Raw genomic sequence first — 15689 nt, forward strand, 5'->3', positions numbered from 1 at the left:
TGAGATTCCTGTTGGGTCTGGTTATTGGACTGAATCCACTATCTCAGAGATAAATACGTTTCAGTCTGACCAGACAGCCTTTTCAGTTTTCAGTAACATTGCCTTCCTAATTAGGCGAACTTGGAGGCTCCAGAAAATTCATTTTCGCTTGTTTAAGCAACTAACACTTCCACTTACCTCTTAGACGTCTGTGTCTTTTCCCTAGTTGATTCAGACTGTACTTTTTGTGAAAAAATATTTTTGGTCCTATAGCAATTTGCATACTTAGGGCTTGTCCACACTTACTGGGGGACTGACGAGCTGTGATCAATGCATCAGTGGTCGATTTAGCGGGTCTTCACTAGACCCGCTAAATCGACTGCAGATCGCTCTACAGGTCACCTCCTGTACTCCACTGGATTGCGAAGAGTAGAAGGAGTCGACGGGAGAGTGTCTCCCATCAACATCGTGTAGTGTGGACCCTGTGGAAGTAGATCTAATCTACGTTGATTTGAGTTATGCTATTAACGAATTTCCCCTGTAGTGTAGACAAGGGCTAAGTTCCTGCAAAGGGAGTAAAAGAAGACGTACTCATTTTCTAATGTGTTTGTTTTATATACAATGAAAGACCCGACCAGCACTGCCATTGTTCAAGATGGCTTAAGTTAACACCATCTGAATTATTTTCAAGCCTCATTACTGACCACTAAGTTCTTAGGAGTTCAGATTTTTGCCTTGCAATGTGTGATATCCCTTTTTTCTGGGGGGAAAACTGCATTGTGAGACGCATGTACACAGAGACTGGTCTTGAATTGACATTTTAATAATAATTTAGTAATAATTAGTATCTTTCCTAGACCTGAAGAAGAGCTCTGTGTGGCTGAAGAGCTTGTCTCTCTCACCAATAGAAGTTGCTCCAGTAACACACATTACCTCACCTGCCTTTCTCTAATATTCTGGGACCGACACAGCTACAACTACACTGCATACATTATTAGCGACAAGCAGTACATAAAAGCCTCCTCCTCGATCAATCTATTTATCCATCTCTCTCTCCTTTCCTCCCTCCAGAGCCGCGCAGAGGGGAGGGGAGGCAAGTGGGGCAATTTGCCATAGGCCCCAGGCCCTGCAGGGGCTCCCATGAGAATATAGCATTCTATAATATTGCAACATTTTTTATGGAAGGGGCCCCCAAAATTGCTTAGCCCCAGGCCCCCTGAATTCTCTGGGCAGCCCTGCCTCCCTCCCACTGGGAGGAGTTTTGTTACTCATTCCATATATTATAATAGAATGCATCAGTTTATGCCAAGTGTCAGGTGTTTTCAAATTACCTCTCTAACTAATCCTGAAAGGTCTTCACTCTCTTCAACACCACACACTCCATTTCAGATCAACTAGGCTGAACGCTGTGCTATATTCTGAGTGTATGCACTATATTTTTTTTAGGAACAAAGTATAAAGATTTTCTGCAAAGTGCAGCTTGGGATCAGTCTGTTTGGCCAGCTGTTTCTAGCTTCCACCTTGGTTTTGAAGAAAGGAATTTTTGTTTCAATGGGAAAACCACTGAACAGATTCCTCATCCCACTACCCTTCTCTCTACAGTGATGCACTCCTGGGACACAATATTTAGCATACACTAAGGAGGAAAATGTTTGCAGGTACCACTTGCTGAAATCATCACTGATATTCCTCCCCAGCCCTAATCTCGTTTCTTGACACAGAGATCACTCTCACACGCTGAGCTAATTCAATTTACAGCAATTTCGCTCTGCAATATTTTCTAAAGAATTTAACTAGTTTTTATGTAACAGACATCAGTGTGTGATTGGCATAGTCACAGATTCTGAGGTCACAAGGGGCCACTATGATCATCTGATCTGACATGTGTTTCCTAGAAAAAATTGCTAGGTCAGTTCTCCACGATGGCTGATTTGTTTTCTTGACCGCTCCCCTGCATTGGGAAATAGTTTTCTTCTGAACTGATCACACAGATGAAACTTTTAGCTGTGAAACCCCATCCAATCGCGGGTCTGCACCAAGGTGCTCCATTTTCTTCCAGCTGGCTGTGTCCCCAGTCTGGCTGCTCACCCCTTCTTCTGGGTTGGTGAAATGTCAGTGAACGTGTGTACCTCCACACTCACACTTTCAGCCTCTACACACCCCTGAGTTTTCAGTTTAGGATCCATTTAACGCTCTCAGTTTTTCTGTAGGTAGGTTACTAGTAAAGGATACAGCTGGGTGACTATTTTTAGTGTGAGATTAGCGGTTAATGTTAGAGTAGTGTCTTTATTGTTTTCATTCTAAAGGAGTTTAAGGGTCACAAGTCAGGAGGTGAAGGCTTTGGCAGCCATACAACATTTGGACCATGAATCCATGCATCCTTACTCCATCCATTCACAGTTTGGCACCAGTGATGTTACACTGCAATGTGTTCCAAAGATGCTACAGCTGTCTCTTCAGTAGGGTGGACACAACTTTCCTTGGAAACTGCTTTTTGATAGTTTTTTTTTTCCGAAAAGCATCTATTCAAACCTTGAATGATGATGCATGATGGGAAGGTTGATACAATTGTCCATATTAGAATTTTAAAAATCTTTTTCCTTTAAAAAATCTAGGAAATTACATACAAAAACTATGTTAAAAGAATATTATTGAGGTTGCCAAGTCAAGCACTTAAAAGTTAGGAAACACCAGATATACAGTTGCCCGTGCAACATTAATTTGGCACCTTTGTGCATGTACATTATAAAATTTAACAATTTAATCACATTTCCTTTTGCACAAGACATTTGCCTCACTTATTGCAAAAGTTAGACACTCAAGGGGGCTGAATAAAAATTGCACAGACATCTATAAATCTGGCACTTCTTAACTTTCAAATGCTTAAATTTGCAACCTAAATAATATTTTATAAAATGTATTTTTGTATGTAATTATCTGTATACTTCTGGAATTCAGATAGAGGATGGGAGAAAATGGGCCATCCTTAACCACTGCCCTTGGAACAGAAGTGTAGGTATCAAGTTAGTAACATGGGAGTGATTATGCAGATGGGCTGACATCATGCTTTTGAGCATGTTTATACATTCCTAGATATATAGTATGGGAGTACTATGTGAATGCCCATCGTAAGGCTTGGAGCATGGCCACTGTGAATGAGATTTTTCCAGAAGCCTGTACAGACTTAGACGGAGCTGAGTGCTTCTACAGTTAATAAAATGTTCTGGACTTTTTTCCTGACAAGACTGGTTCCTGAATATTTATTATATGTTATAGGGATGCCAATGCTGCACTGGGACAGAGAAGTCTTGGAGTCAGCATCTAGCTATGATCAGCATTTGAAAAAATAACCTCAGGAAGAAATAGGATTTTGAAGCAGGCCATCATAAACTCACAGAGCCATGCAAAACTCTGTCTATACACCTTTGACACCTATTTTATTTCTTCGGCAGCTATTCAGAAAGTTGTGCATGCAATTATGAATTTGTACATGTGCTCACTGCAACTGCATATATAATTGCTACAGTTGTGTCCACAAGTTAGGTTTGCAAAGTTTGTACATTTTTGCATATTCAGTCACATGCACACTTTTCTGAAATTCTGGCCCATGTGGTACACACCACTCCCTTAGATGGACAACTTTGATTAGAAGAGGACTAAATGAGGCAATTGACAATGAACTAGTGATAGATGCTTTGTTCCAGGAAAATCTGTGTCCTATTGCAGTAGAAAAATGGTTAGAGCTTGTCAGCGCAGGTCAGGATGAAAACATCTGCAAAGTTTGTCATGTTTGGACCTATTTTTCATGGCTCATTATAGAGATAAGACCTAGCAAGCTGAAACATTTGACTGGACTACACCAGGATTACTTAGAATGTAAATTGTTTGGGGCACTGTGGGGGGTTTGCCTGTGTGCCCCAGGCCAGCACTACTGCCTAATGGTGATACTCCAGGGCATAACACCTAATGGCAAGAGTCCAAGGGCAATTTCCCTGGCAGTTATAGTTTGGGATAACATGGCCCAATCACAAGAGTTAAAAGGCTGCTTTGTCTAGTGGCAATAGCTCACGGTATTGTCGCTCACTGGCAAGAGTCCAACAGACACTTTGCCTGGCAGCTGTAGTTCCAGGGTAATGTCGCCCGCTGATGAGGTGCGGGAACCCACACCAATCCTATTCCACTGGGTTCCAACCCTTGGCCCTTCAAAACAGTGGCTCTTGGACAGGATTCAGGGCCTGATACCCCTAAGCACATGTAATGCCATTGTTGGCTGGGATCAAACCTGGGACCTCTGGAGCTTAATGCATGAGCCAAAAGACACGTCTTTTAGCCAAGGCTGTAGCAAGCTCATCAATCTCTAGCTGTTGTAGCTGCCACTAGAGGGGGACAGAGTGCCACACCAAGCAGGCATGGTTTACAAAGGGTCACTCCCTGGGTCACTTCCTACCCTTGTTTCAGTCCCTCCGATGTCGTCCCAGGTTGGACTTAGGGTGCCTCCCGCATTCCCCTCTGATCCATCTCTGGAGTCTCTTCCACTGGCAACAGCAAGTCATCACCCTCAGCTCCTGCAGTCAATGGATTTCTAGCTGCTAAGTGTGATAGGGCTCAGTCCTTATTTATTTATTTGGTATACGCAGGGCTTAGTCCAGGCAACGTTGAGTCCTGGAGGCTTCCCGGTAGGAGGCTGCTGCACTCAGTTGTCTCTCCTTGGTCAGCCCATACTGAGCTGAGTTGCTCCCTGGTAATTGCTCCCTCCACTGGTAGCACGCTCAGCAGAGGTAGGGGGATGTGGTCTCTTGGGCCCAGAGCAGTTCTTTAATCCTCCCCTCACCAGTGCGGGGCTGGTACACCCTGTCAAAGGCAAGAACTGTCTTTGTTCTGTGTCTGTACAGCATCAAGCACAATAGTCCAGGCTGGAGCTCCTAGGAGCTACTGCAATACAAATAATTAATAATAAATGGAACAGAGTATTGGGGAGTCATGTAGCCAGAAATGGGTGGGTGGATGGTTTACGTTTCCCCTCACCCTTGTTGAACCTTGCTAGGGGAGGAAATACTGTAATATTCTTTCAGCAGAAAGCGTTTTCTATGACATTTGAGGAGCTTTTGGCTTTCTCTTCCATGTTTAAAACCAGTTCGACACATATTTTAAATGGCTGTGGTGCCATGAAAATGGAAACACAAAAGAAAAAAGGGAAACAGAACAAAACTCTGAAAGCACAACCTGGATCTGTTCCAGAGCTGCGAGAATGAGGTTTAGCACTTTTGCTTTAACTGTTTCAACCCAGGGATCTAAACCTGCTCTTGCTGAGGTCGGTGGGAGTTTTGCCATTGACTTAATCAGAAGCAGAATTGAGCCCTGAGTCCCCTCCATGCAGAATGCCTTTTTTGTATTGCATTTCATGTCACTAAAGGCCATTGCAGCAAGAGATGTGGCAGCAGCGCAGCTGACAAGATGGTGGTTGAAGTATGCCTAAACAAACATTGTATGTTTATTTTAATTCACTGAAAAGCTGCTTTTGACTTGGAACCTGTAAACTTAATCTGCCGAGATGCTTTTAAACTAGCAAATACAGCTTTGGTCTCATCACGCTCAGTAATTATGTCATGTGGGAAGTCAATAGAAATAGAAGCCTAGCTTGGCTTTCCTTTCTTGACCACTGATTGGTTGCTTTTGTTTGAAATAAAGTTACCAGTACGTTCTGTAAGAAGTAAATAAATAAATATATTGCTCTGTATGTTCGTAAATTCAAAAATAGAATAAAGCCAGAATAAAGCACAAAAACACAATAGAAAAAGTTTCCTTGTTTGCTTTTATTACTTTTGCAGCAGGGGAAATGGAATATAAACAATCAATCTTACTTGGATATTAACATTCCCTTTGAACAGCTGCTGAAATGAAATTGGATGTCTGTGTAGAACAAAACTTGAAGCTATCTTTGCTATGATTTTGTTTAACTTCTTTTTCAGAAAGGGGCTGTTTGCTGGCATAAAGCTGAAGAAGAAGAAAAAAGGCGAGAAGGGGTTAATTATTGAAAACAAAGGTGCAGCGGGTAAGGCCTAGTAAATCAATATTACACTTGGTTAGAAAAGAGAATAAAGGTGAGATTATTTTATCCCTAACTTCACCTGTAAAATCATTTGAATTGAGCCTTACAACTATTGGTTTAAGAAATGATAAAATGGGCAGTAAATTCCATATCAGTCCTAACTAAATATAAAGACAGCCAACTCCTACAGGATTAGCTGTTTGGTCAAAGTCACTTAGAGATCATATGAGTGCAGATTATAGCATCTAAAATTAGTCTAATGTTATAGAAATAAATGGTCAAAACCATTTTTCCTTTAGGGAAGCACTGAGTATTGGACAGTTCAATCTTTCTAGATACATATTGATTAAGTTACAGGAAATTTGAAATTCCATCCAGGTCACCGTGATTCCATTCAGAAGTTGTAAATCACAAGAGAAAAAACTTAGTGGTTTGTGTGATTATTGGAAACCTGAGATAGAATTATAGTCCAGTCATTTTAAATACTAATTAAAATTTTATCTAATACATGGATCTTGCATCCAAAATATACACAGGTTCCTATTTCTCCTTTTCCTGCTGCATTTCTTTCTTCCAAACTCATATGAAATTCTCTGAGGTGTCTTCCTCCACTACTTTACTTTCCTATTCCTATAGCTCTCCCTTTCACCTCCAACACATCAGCTATCTCATAGAGAAGGGGTTAGTTGAGTCTCACAAATCCTAGGTGTGAGGTCATGCCTTGAATTCTGTGGGGTCTTTTAAAATGTGGATTACAGTGTGTTTACTGGAATCTATGAATTATTATACAATAAACAACTGGCTGGTACGTACGTATACCATGACCCTCTATTGTAAAGAAACAGAAGTACTTTACTGTGTGTCATAAACACTATATTGCTAACAGCTGCTACACCAAAGGAGAGTCTTCTTTAGCTCACATGGCAAGGGCTTGAGCTATTGGAGCAGGAAGATCTGACTTTTGTCTGTACTACTGCCATGTAGTTCTGAGGGACCATGGTGTGCAGCTTAGCAATAATCACTGAGTTCCTAGGTGGTCCAGTTTTTTTACAATATGTTACATTGCTTTCATTAGTGAAATCTGCTGCACTTTTCCGTGCAAACACTCATGTTTCAGCAACTGCTTATTACAGCAGATTCTGCCCTTAGACATCTACATCACTGTGTTGCACCTTCAGACACATCATTAGTGCCCTTGATTACTAAACATCTGGACTATGGGAGAAATCTTTTAACATGACAGCAGGTTCCTTCTCGGTTCTGATTGAGGATTTTGTCTCCTGCTGGCGCTCACTAAATGTATCAAAGAAAGAGTACTCTGCGGGATCATGTTCCATTGGCGGAATCATTTTCATTTTCTATCAGTGAATTCACAGAAGGCAATATTTGTGGCTGATCAAAAATATCTGCTCAGATAGCATAAGAAAATTTTAAAGGAAAACCATTACAAAATTATTTAACATTTTTCACTGATAAAATGAAACAAAAGATTTTTCTTGACAGAATATGATTCTGGCACATGGCCGTTCCCAGCTGGAAAAGAATTCTGAGTGTTTCAGCCTACAAAGTAAACAAAGTAAAGCAATAAAGTGCAGTAATCAAACACCACATGCTAGAGTCAATAGGACAGGGACAACGATCATGACACAGCAGCAGTGCAGAAGCAGAACAAAAGAAAAATGTAGAGAGGGACCCTTAGGGCTAAATCAGTGCAGCTGGTCCTGATGGAGCATGCCAGTTTATGCCAGTTGAGGTTGAAGTCCTCAGCTTCAATCAGAACCATACCAATGTTTATGAAGATGCCTCCATGTCAAAGTTTTCCACCTCTTGTATTTACAGGCTTTTCTGTGTCTCCCATCACCATGCTACCTGAGTGCCTCTCACACATGGTTGGTAGTAGCTTCACAACTTCTCAGGGAGGGAAGTATTATTAGCAGCCCCATCTTGCAGATGGGGTACACAGGCATAGAGAGATTAAAGGAAACACTTTCAAAAGTGTCCTTTGGTTTTGGGTGCATCAGTTTTACCCTTCCAGTGTTTCCAGTTGGGCAGCCAACTTCAGTGGCCTTCATGTTTTGGACACATGCCGTATCTGTTGCTGAACTGCAACATTTACCATGTTTGCATAAAAATCCTTCAAAGTCACCCCAAATTAAAACTATCCCCACACAGGAGCGGCGCCAGGGTTTCTGGCACCCTAGGCAGAATTCAGGGGGCGGCATTTTGTGCGCTTCCCACGGGGTGCACGGGAGTTTCCAGTTCAGCTCCCGTTGCGCCACTGAAGAAGGACCCTCCGCCGAAATGCCGCAGGCGACAGCGGCATTCATTGACTGCCGCTGTTTTCCGCGGCACATCGGCAGAAGGTCCTTCTTCGGCAGCGCAACGGGAGTGGAACCGGAAGCTCCCGCTCGCCCAGTGGGGAGCGCACAAAAAGCCGCCCCCCGAATCCTGGTGCCCTAGGCGACCACTTAGGGTCGCCTAATGGAAGAGCTGGTCCTATCCCCACAACTCACTCACCCCTACTTAACTCCCCACCGCTGGGGGCAGCCTGCACAAACTGAAAAGCTTTGCGCTGTGCCACAAAGAATAGCAGATTTGGGTTCTGTAAGGCCAAGTGTGCAGAGGCAGGTAGTGAGTTTCAGAGCTGATGTCTCCTCACGGCAAATGACTCATTTCCCACCTCTTCCAATTTACATCTAGGAGTTGTTAGCCTGAGTGCTCTGCCTATCTTAATGGCAGTATACAGCAGAGATGTAGTCTCTAAGCCAGCCTGCATTGATTTAGAGTTTCAATTGGAAGTCAGTGCAGGCTACAGAGCACAGGCAGGATATACTCCCTGCTGGAAACACTGCTTTGTTCATTATTATCTTTAATGGAAGAAGGAGTCAGACATCTTCAAGAAAAGGATGAAGGAAAATGTAGGCCCACCGCTTAGCCAGGAAGGAGAGCTAATACCGGATAACACCAAGAAGGCTGAGGTGTTTAACTCCTATTTTGCTTCAGCCTTCACTAAAAAAAAAAGTTAATTGTGACCAGATGCTTAACATAATCAATATTTTCAAGGGTGCTGAAACAAAAGCCGGAACAGGGAAAGAGTAGGTTAAAGAATACTTAAATAAATTAGATGTATTCAAGTCAGCAGGGCCCGATGAAGTTCACCCTAAGGTACTTAAGGAACTAGCTGAAGCTATCTTGGAACTGTTAGTGATTATCTTTCAGAAGTCATGGAAGATGGGTAAGGTCCCAGAGGACTGGAGAAGGCTAAGCATAGTACTTATCTTTAAGAAGGAGAACAAAGAGGACCTGGGGACTTGTAGACCAGTCAGCCTGACTTTGATACTTGGAAAGATACTGGAATGAATTATTACACAATCAATTTGTAATCCCTAGAGGACAATAGGGTGATAAGTAATAGCCAACATGGATTTGTCAAGAACAAAGTAACCTAATGTCCTTCTTTTGACAAAATGACTGGCCTAGTGAATAGGGGGAAGCAATAGATGTAATATACCTTGATTGTAGTAAAGCTTTTGACAGAGTCCCACTTGACATTCTCATAAACAAACTAGTGAAATGGGGTCTAGATGAAATTACTATGAGATGAGTGCACAGATGATTGAGCAACCACACTCAAAGAGTAGTTGTCAAATGGAGAGGGTATATCTAGTGGGGTCCTGCAGGGATCAGTCCTGGGTCCAGTACTGTTCAATATTTTCATTAATGACTCAGTTAATGGAGCGGAGAGCCTGTTTATAAACTCTGTAGATGACACCAAGCTGGGAAAAGTTGCAAGCAATGTGGGGGACAAGATTAGAATTCTTGAAAAACTGGAGAATTGTTTTGAAACCAACAAGATGAAATGTAGTAAACACAAGCACAAAGTACGGCACTTAGGAAGGAAAAATCAAATGCACAATAGAAAATGGGGAAAACTGACTAGGTAGTAGTATTGCTGAAAAGGATCTGGGAGTTACAATGGATCACAAATTCAAAACGAGCCAAAAATGTGATGCAGTTGAACTCCCTTGCCCCCCCCACCCCCCCCCCAAAAAAACTAATATAATTCTGGGGTGTATTAACAAGAGTGTTGTATATAAGACATGGGAAGTAATTGTTCCACTCTATTTGGCACTAGTGAGGCCTCAGCAGAGTACTGTGTCCAATTTTGGGCACCAAACTCGAAAAAGATGCTCATATGGACAAACTGGAGCGTCCAGAGAAGAGCCACAATAATGATAAAAGATTAAGAAAACCTGACCTATGAGGAAAGTTAAAAAAACCTGCATACTGTATATTTAATCTTGAGAAAAGAAAACTGAGAGGGAACCTGGTAACAGTCTTCAAATAAGTTAAGGGCTGTTAGAAAGGGGATAGTGATCAGTTGATCTTCATGCCCATTTAAGATAGGACAAGATGTAATTGGCTTAATCTGAAACAAGGGAGATTTAGGTTAGATATGAGGAAAAATTTGCAACTATAGGAATAATTAAGCACTGGAATAGATTACCAAATAGGGTTGTGGAATCCCCTTCATTGGAGGATTTTAAGAACAGATTAAACACCTGTCAGAGATGGGCATTGTTATACTTGGTACTACATTGGTGCAGAAGAATGGACAAGAGGACCTCGCAAAGTCCCTTCCGGCCCTACATTTCTATGACTCTATGACAGAAGGGGATAAATTTTCTTTATTTTTTTGTTAATTAGGTGAGCACGATGAAAGTGACAGTCTTCACCATGAGATGTCTGGAGGACAAGAAGCGGGAGATGGTGATTTCATGTATGATGACGCTGCATCTTCAAGCGGCTTTGCACCTGCAGGGCTGCAGAGGAAAAGGTACTTTGCTGCATCACTAACATTTCCAGTTATTCCCCATCCTGTTCTTCTTGGTGACAGCACTGCTGTTGGCAGCACACCCCATGGCTAGAATATCAACTTGCTGAAAGTACGGATCTCTAGCCTGCTGTACTTCTACATGGTATATTGTGATTGTCACTAGACACAGGTCACTGCAGAATATGAGTAATGGAGGGAGGACCAGGATTAAGCTGCTAATGAAAGTTAGAGAAAGAGGACAGAAATCTTGAGAATTGTCATGGTTGATGATCTGGGAAAAAAATGTGAGTCTGATCCAAGTCCCACTGTAGTCAGCAGGAATTCTTTCATTTATTTTAGTGAGCATTGTATCAGACCCTGTATTTATATCTGCTATATATCTATAGCTATATAATACTCTGCATGTGCAGAGTTACTTCATATATATGTAACCCCTGCTTGCATAGAGTGGCATCGTGTCCCCATCTAGTGCAGTTTAGGTCCCCTAGAGATTGATGAGCCTGCTACAACCTTGGCTAAGAGACATGAGTCTGTTACAAAATGCTGACCCACACAGGGGTGTTGGCAGTGGGGATCAAACCTGGAACCTCTGGAATTTAATGCATGAACCTCTAGTGCCTGAGCTAAAAGATATGTCTCTGTTAGCCAAACCAGTGGTAGACTTATTAATCTCCCCTGGGCTAGACACCACTAGAGGAGGACAGAGTGCCACTCCAAGAAAGCAGGGGTTACATATATCATATATCAATGTATAGGATATCTATCTATCTATCTATGAACACAGAGAGAGAGAGAGAGGTAGGTCTGATGAATTTAGAATATCATATCCTGTGTTATGCAGGAGGTCAGGCTAAATGATCATAACGGTCCCTTCCAACCTTAAAATCTACGAATCTATGTACTGGATAAGAATCAGACAGAGATTTTCAGTTCCTGGCATTAATTCCCTCTTTGCATTTTCATACTAAGCATTAAGATAAAATGTGAAGAAACACAAAGCTGTTTTGGGGAGATATGGAAATGCTTGGTATCATTATCCCCAAGAAATATCCCAAGGCTCACATCTGAAGTGAATGCCGGTTATATAAAACCAAGTAGCCTATCTCAAAACTAGTCACTAAAAAATAGTCGTTTCAAGGAAAATGGTACTAAACATGTCTCTTGAGCATGTGTCAAAGAACAAGAATGTAACATTTTTGATGGGTGATGCACAATATTCTGTTCTATAATTTAAACAGAGCAAAACTGGTGTCCAAAATTCATGATGGTGAAATAAAATCCCAGAATTATCAGGTGAGTAGACTGCATGCACACATTTATAATAACACTACTTATGCTAATTAAAATAACTGCTGGGATTGAATCTGAGGCTGTTTTTGTGCATGTGTTGTATCTGTGCCCTGCAGATCGCAATAACAATCATTGAAGCCCGGCAATTAGTTGGTGAGAATATTGATCCAGTGGTGATCATAGAGATTGGAGATGAAAAGAAGCAAACGACAGTCAAAGAAGGCACAAATGCCCCATTTTACAATGAAGTAAGTACCTTGCAGTTGGGAAGATGCTGTTTGAAATGGTTGCAGAATGGTGATTGTTCATATTACAGTGACTAGAGATTAATGACTAAAGCAATGTAATCTCTCTGACAAGTGAAGTTTGTCAGCAAGCTGTTAAAATTTAAAGTATGGAAGAGCAAAAGTGACAACTCTGCTCCATTCTGCATCTCTCAACCTCTCTCTTTTCATGTTCCGTTCAATCTGATCCGCCGAGGACATGACTTGCCGTGTCTCATTCCTCCTCTACCACTCCCATCCCTCATTCATGAGCTCTTCCCAGACTAGTTCCCCCAACCCACCATCACACTCTCCAAGTTCAAATCGCTCTGACACTTGCTTTTGCAAGTTACACAAGGAGTTTGATAAAATAACTTCCAAAGCAAACCAAATTATTTCTTCTTCTGGGCTTCCTATCTTCTCTGCCTCTACCTTTTTAGATTTAGAGGTCTTAAATAAATGTAGCGTGTGTTTAAAAATAATCAGTCAGAAGCATATGTGCAAGTATATTAGATTAGGCCAGAACTTCAAACTGTGTGGCAAATAGTGCTTGCTAAAGACAGCATAAGGACAATACTAATCTGCAATTTTGTTTTTCCACAGTATTTTGTGTTTGACTTCATTGGACCTCAAATGCATTTGTTTGACAAAATTATCAAAATCTCTGTAAGTATTTTGGGAAGTTTTATGTTGTTTTATTAAACAAGGATCAAATATTTGGCTGTGTGTGTTATACTAGGCCTAACAGTGATGTTCATAAAAAGAGAAACAATTTTGTTTTAAATGCAAATGGAATCATGAGGTTGTGTCCTAAGGTGAAGTCAGGAATGGGGAAAGGTAGAAGTGGCAACTGGTAATGACTTAAAGACTTAAAACAACCCAACAGCCAGATCCAGTGTGAATTTTCATGGGCATCTTTTTGAAAGTAAATTATAAACTAGTGAACAGTGTGTTAGTTGGTTGGATATTTGAGTGGTGCATTTGCCTCACACTGGTCCTCGGTAGAGGATGAATTTCACCCAGTGTTAACGGAGCCCTCATTGTTGTCTTCATCCCTTTAATTTTTAACCTTCACATCAGTTTTTCTCAGTTTATTGATCTGAATTTTTTTGGAGGTGGGAGGGAGTGCTTATCTCAGTTCTTCAGCCACAGCCCAAGTTCATATTGAAAGCTGTATTCCAGCTCTTTAGGCATGAGCAATACCAGTGCTAAGACAATCCTAGCATTTTAATTGTTGCTTGTTATTCAGGAGGAGAAGGAACCCAACTGTAAGTTAAGTTGCTATGCTCAGCTCTGCATTGACTCTGTTGTGGTGAAACTCCAAGGAGCAAATCCAACTGTCTCAATCAGTCTTGCTTTGAATACTGAAATGAACAAAGATACAGATACTTATTTTATCAAAGATGGTTTCATGCACCTGGGGAAAGCTGTGTGGCTCTGAATTAACTGCTAATCTCTGCCAGGAATATAATCCTAAAATAATTGATTCTAGGAATGAAGAAGCATTTAAAGTATGCTGTGGGGAATGTGTGTGTTTCGCATAGCATTGAGAGGTTTAATATGTAAAACAGGTATAGATTACTTAAGAAGGAAGAATTCTATGCACCACTACAGGCTGGGGACCAACTGGCTAAGCAGCAGTTCTGCAGAACAGGACCTGGGGATTACAATGGACGAGAACCTAGATATGAGTCAGCAGCGTGCCCTCGTTGCCAAGGGCCTGGGGCATATTGGGCTGTATTAGTAGGAGCATTGCCAGCAGATCGAGGGAAGTGATTATTCCCCTCTATTCTGCACTGGTGAGGCCACAGCTGGAGTATTGTCTCCAGTTTTGGTCTCCCTATTACAGAAGGGATGTGGACAAATTGGAGAGAGTCCAGCGGAGAGCAACGAAAATGATTAGGGGGTTTGGGCACATGGCTTACGAGGAGAAGCTGAGGGAACTGGGGTTATTTAGTCTGAAGAAGAGAAGAGTGAGGGGGGATTTGATAGCAGCCTTCAAAAAACTACCTGAAGGGGGGTTCCAAAGAGAATGGTGCTAGGCTGTTCTCAGTGGTGGCAGATGACAGAATAAGGAGTAATGGTCTCAATTTGAAGTGGGGGAGGTCTAGGTTGGATATTAGGAAAAACGATTTCACTAGGAGAGTGGTGAAGCAGGGTGGTGGAATGGGTTACTTAGGGAGGAGGTGGAATCTCCATCCTTAGAGGTCTTTAAGGCCCGGCTTGACAAAGCCCTGGCTGGGATGATTTAGTTGGTGTTGGTCCTGCTTTGAGCAGAGGGTTGGAGTAGATGACTTCCTGAGGTCTTTTCCAACTCTAATATTCTATGATTCTATGATCTAATTTGCACTTTCCCCACAGAGAAATCAGTAGTTGAATGGTTCACACAAGCAAATAGAATGATACCAAGAAAGTGCACATTTGTTTCCCATTGAAGCCCCAGATGATGAGAGTATCTAAGCGGATGTTGGTTTTGGGGTTTGGACAAGTATCTACAGTTTAGGGATGACTCTTCAGACTTCTGTGGAGCTACATTGATTTACACCAGCAGAGCATCTAGTTATATATATCTGTATCTCAAGCCTTTTTCAAACCTAAAACTGGGTTGGAACTTGAGCAAAAACTGCTTAAGAGATATGGGGCAGTGCCACTTGCATTCGTAGCTAGAAATACCACAAGCCTGGCCTCTCATGTAGTATTTCAGCATTTCTGTTTCCAGTCCCAGCCTCACATCCAAAAATTTCAAAACCATTAAAACTGGTTCAGTTTGAATTTGGTTAGAGAAATGAACAATGGTTCAAGGTACTGGGAAAGATTCTTTTTTTTTTTTATGAAGTACTTTGCCCATTTATAACAAAAACACCAGGCTTAGATCAGAACAGGGCCCACATCTGAGTGGCAGAACCAGATGACTGTCTAAGAGTCACATGGATCCATGCATACAAAACCTCTTGTTGCAAGATTCATAGAGATGTTCACTATGTATTTGAAGAGCCAGGATCTAGTTTCAATTTTCATACCATCAGAAGTGCAGGGCTTCAAATGCAGTTATCTTGGTTGGGTGCACAAAGTGGGTATTTTCATGTATGAATGGCCAGTTTGAGGCCCAGCAAGTCACTTGTGTTAGCAAATTTCTAGTTTGTATTCCAAATTCCAACCTAATGTTGTGGTGTTTGCCTATGTAGCCTGGGCATATAAGGGTGAAATTCACCCTATGCAGAGCACCGGCACAAGGTCTTTGGACCAGTTGAGCTCCGCTTACACTCTTAAT

The 15689-nt window shown here is 41.7% G+C and overlaps 1 protein-coding gene across 2 annotated transcripts in view; it reads left to right on the forward strand.

Moving 5' to 3' along the window:
- The window catches only part of FER1L6 (fer-1 like family member 6), a 156372-nt gene that overhangs the window by 45534 nt on the left and 95149 nt on the right, over positions 1–15689 (forward strand). For both annotated transcript variants that reach the window (XM_032803511.1, XM_032803510.1), the window contains exons 2-6: positions 5949–6031; positions 10736–10865; positions 12104–12158; positions 12272–12403; positions 13022–13084. In XM_032803511.1, coding sequence (XP_032659402.1) covers positions 5949–6031; positions 10736–10865; positions 12104–12158; positions 12272–12403; positions 13022–13084 — 463 coding nt within the window. The remainder of the gene's footprint in view (positions 1–5948; positions 6032–10735; positions 10866–12103; positions 12159–12271; positions 12404–13021; positions 13085–15689) is intronic.

This window comes from Chelonoidis abingdonii, chromosome 2, assembly GCF_003597395.2.
Source record: "Chelonoidis abingdonii isolate Lonesome George chromosome 2, CheloAbing_2.0, whole genome shotgun sequence".
In the NCBI taxonomy this organism is placed as follows: domain Eukaryota; kingdom Metazoa; phylum Chordata; order Testudines; family Testudinidae; genus Chelonoidis; species Chelonoidis abingdonii.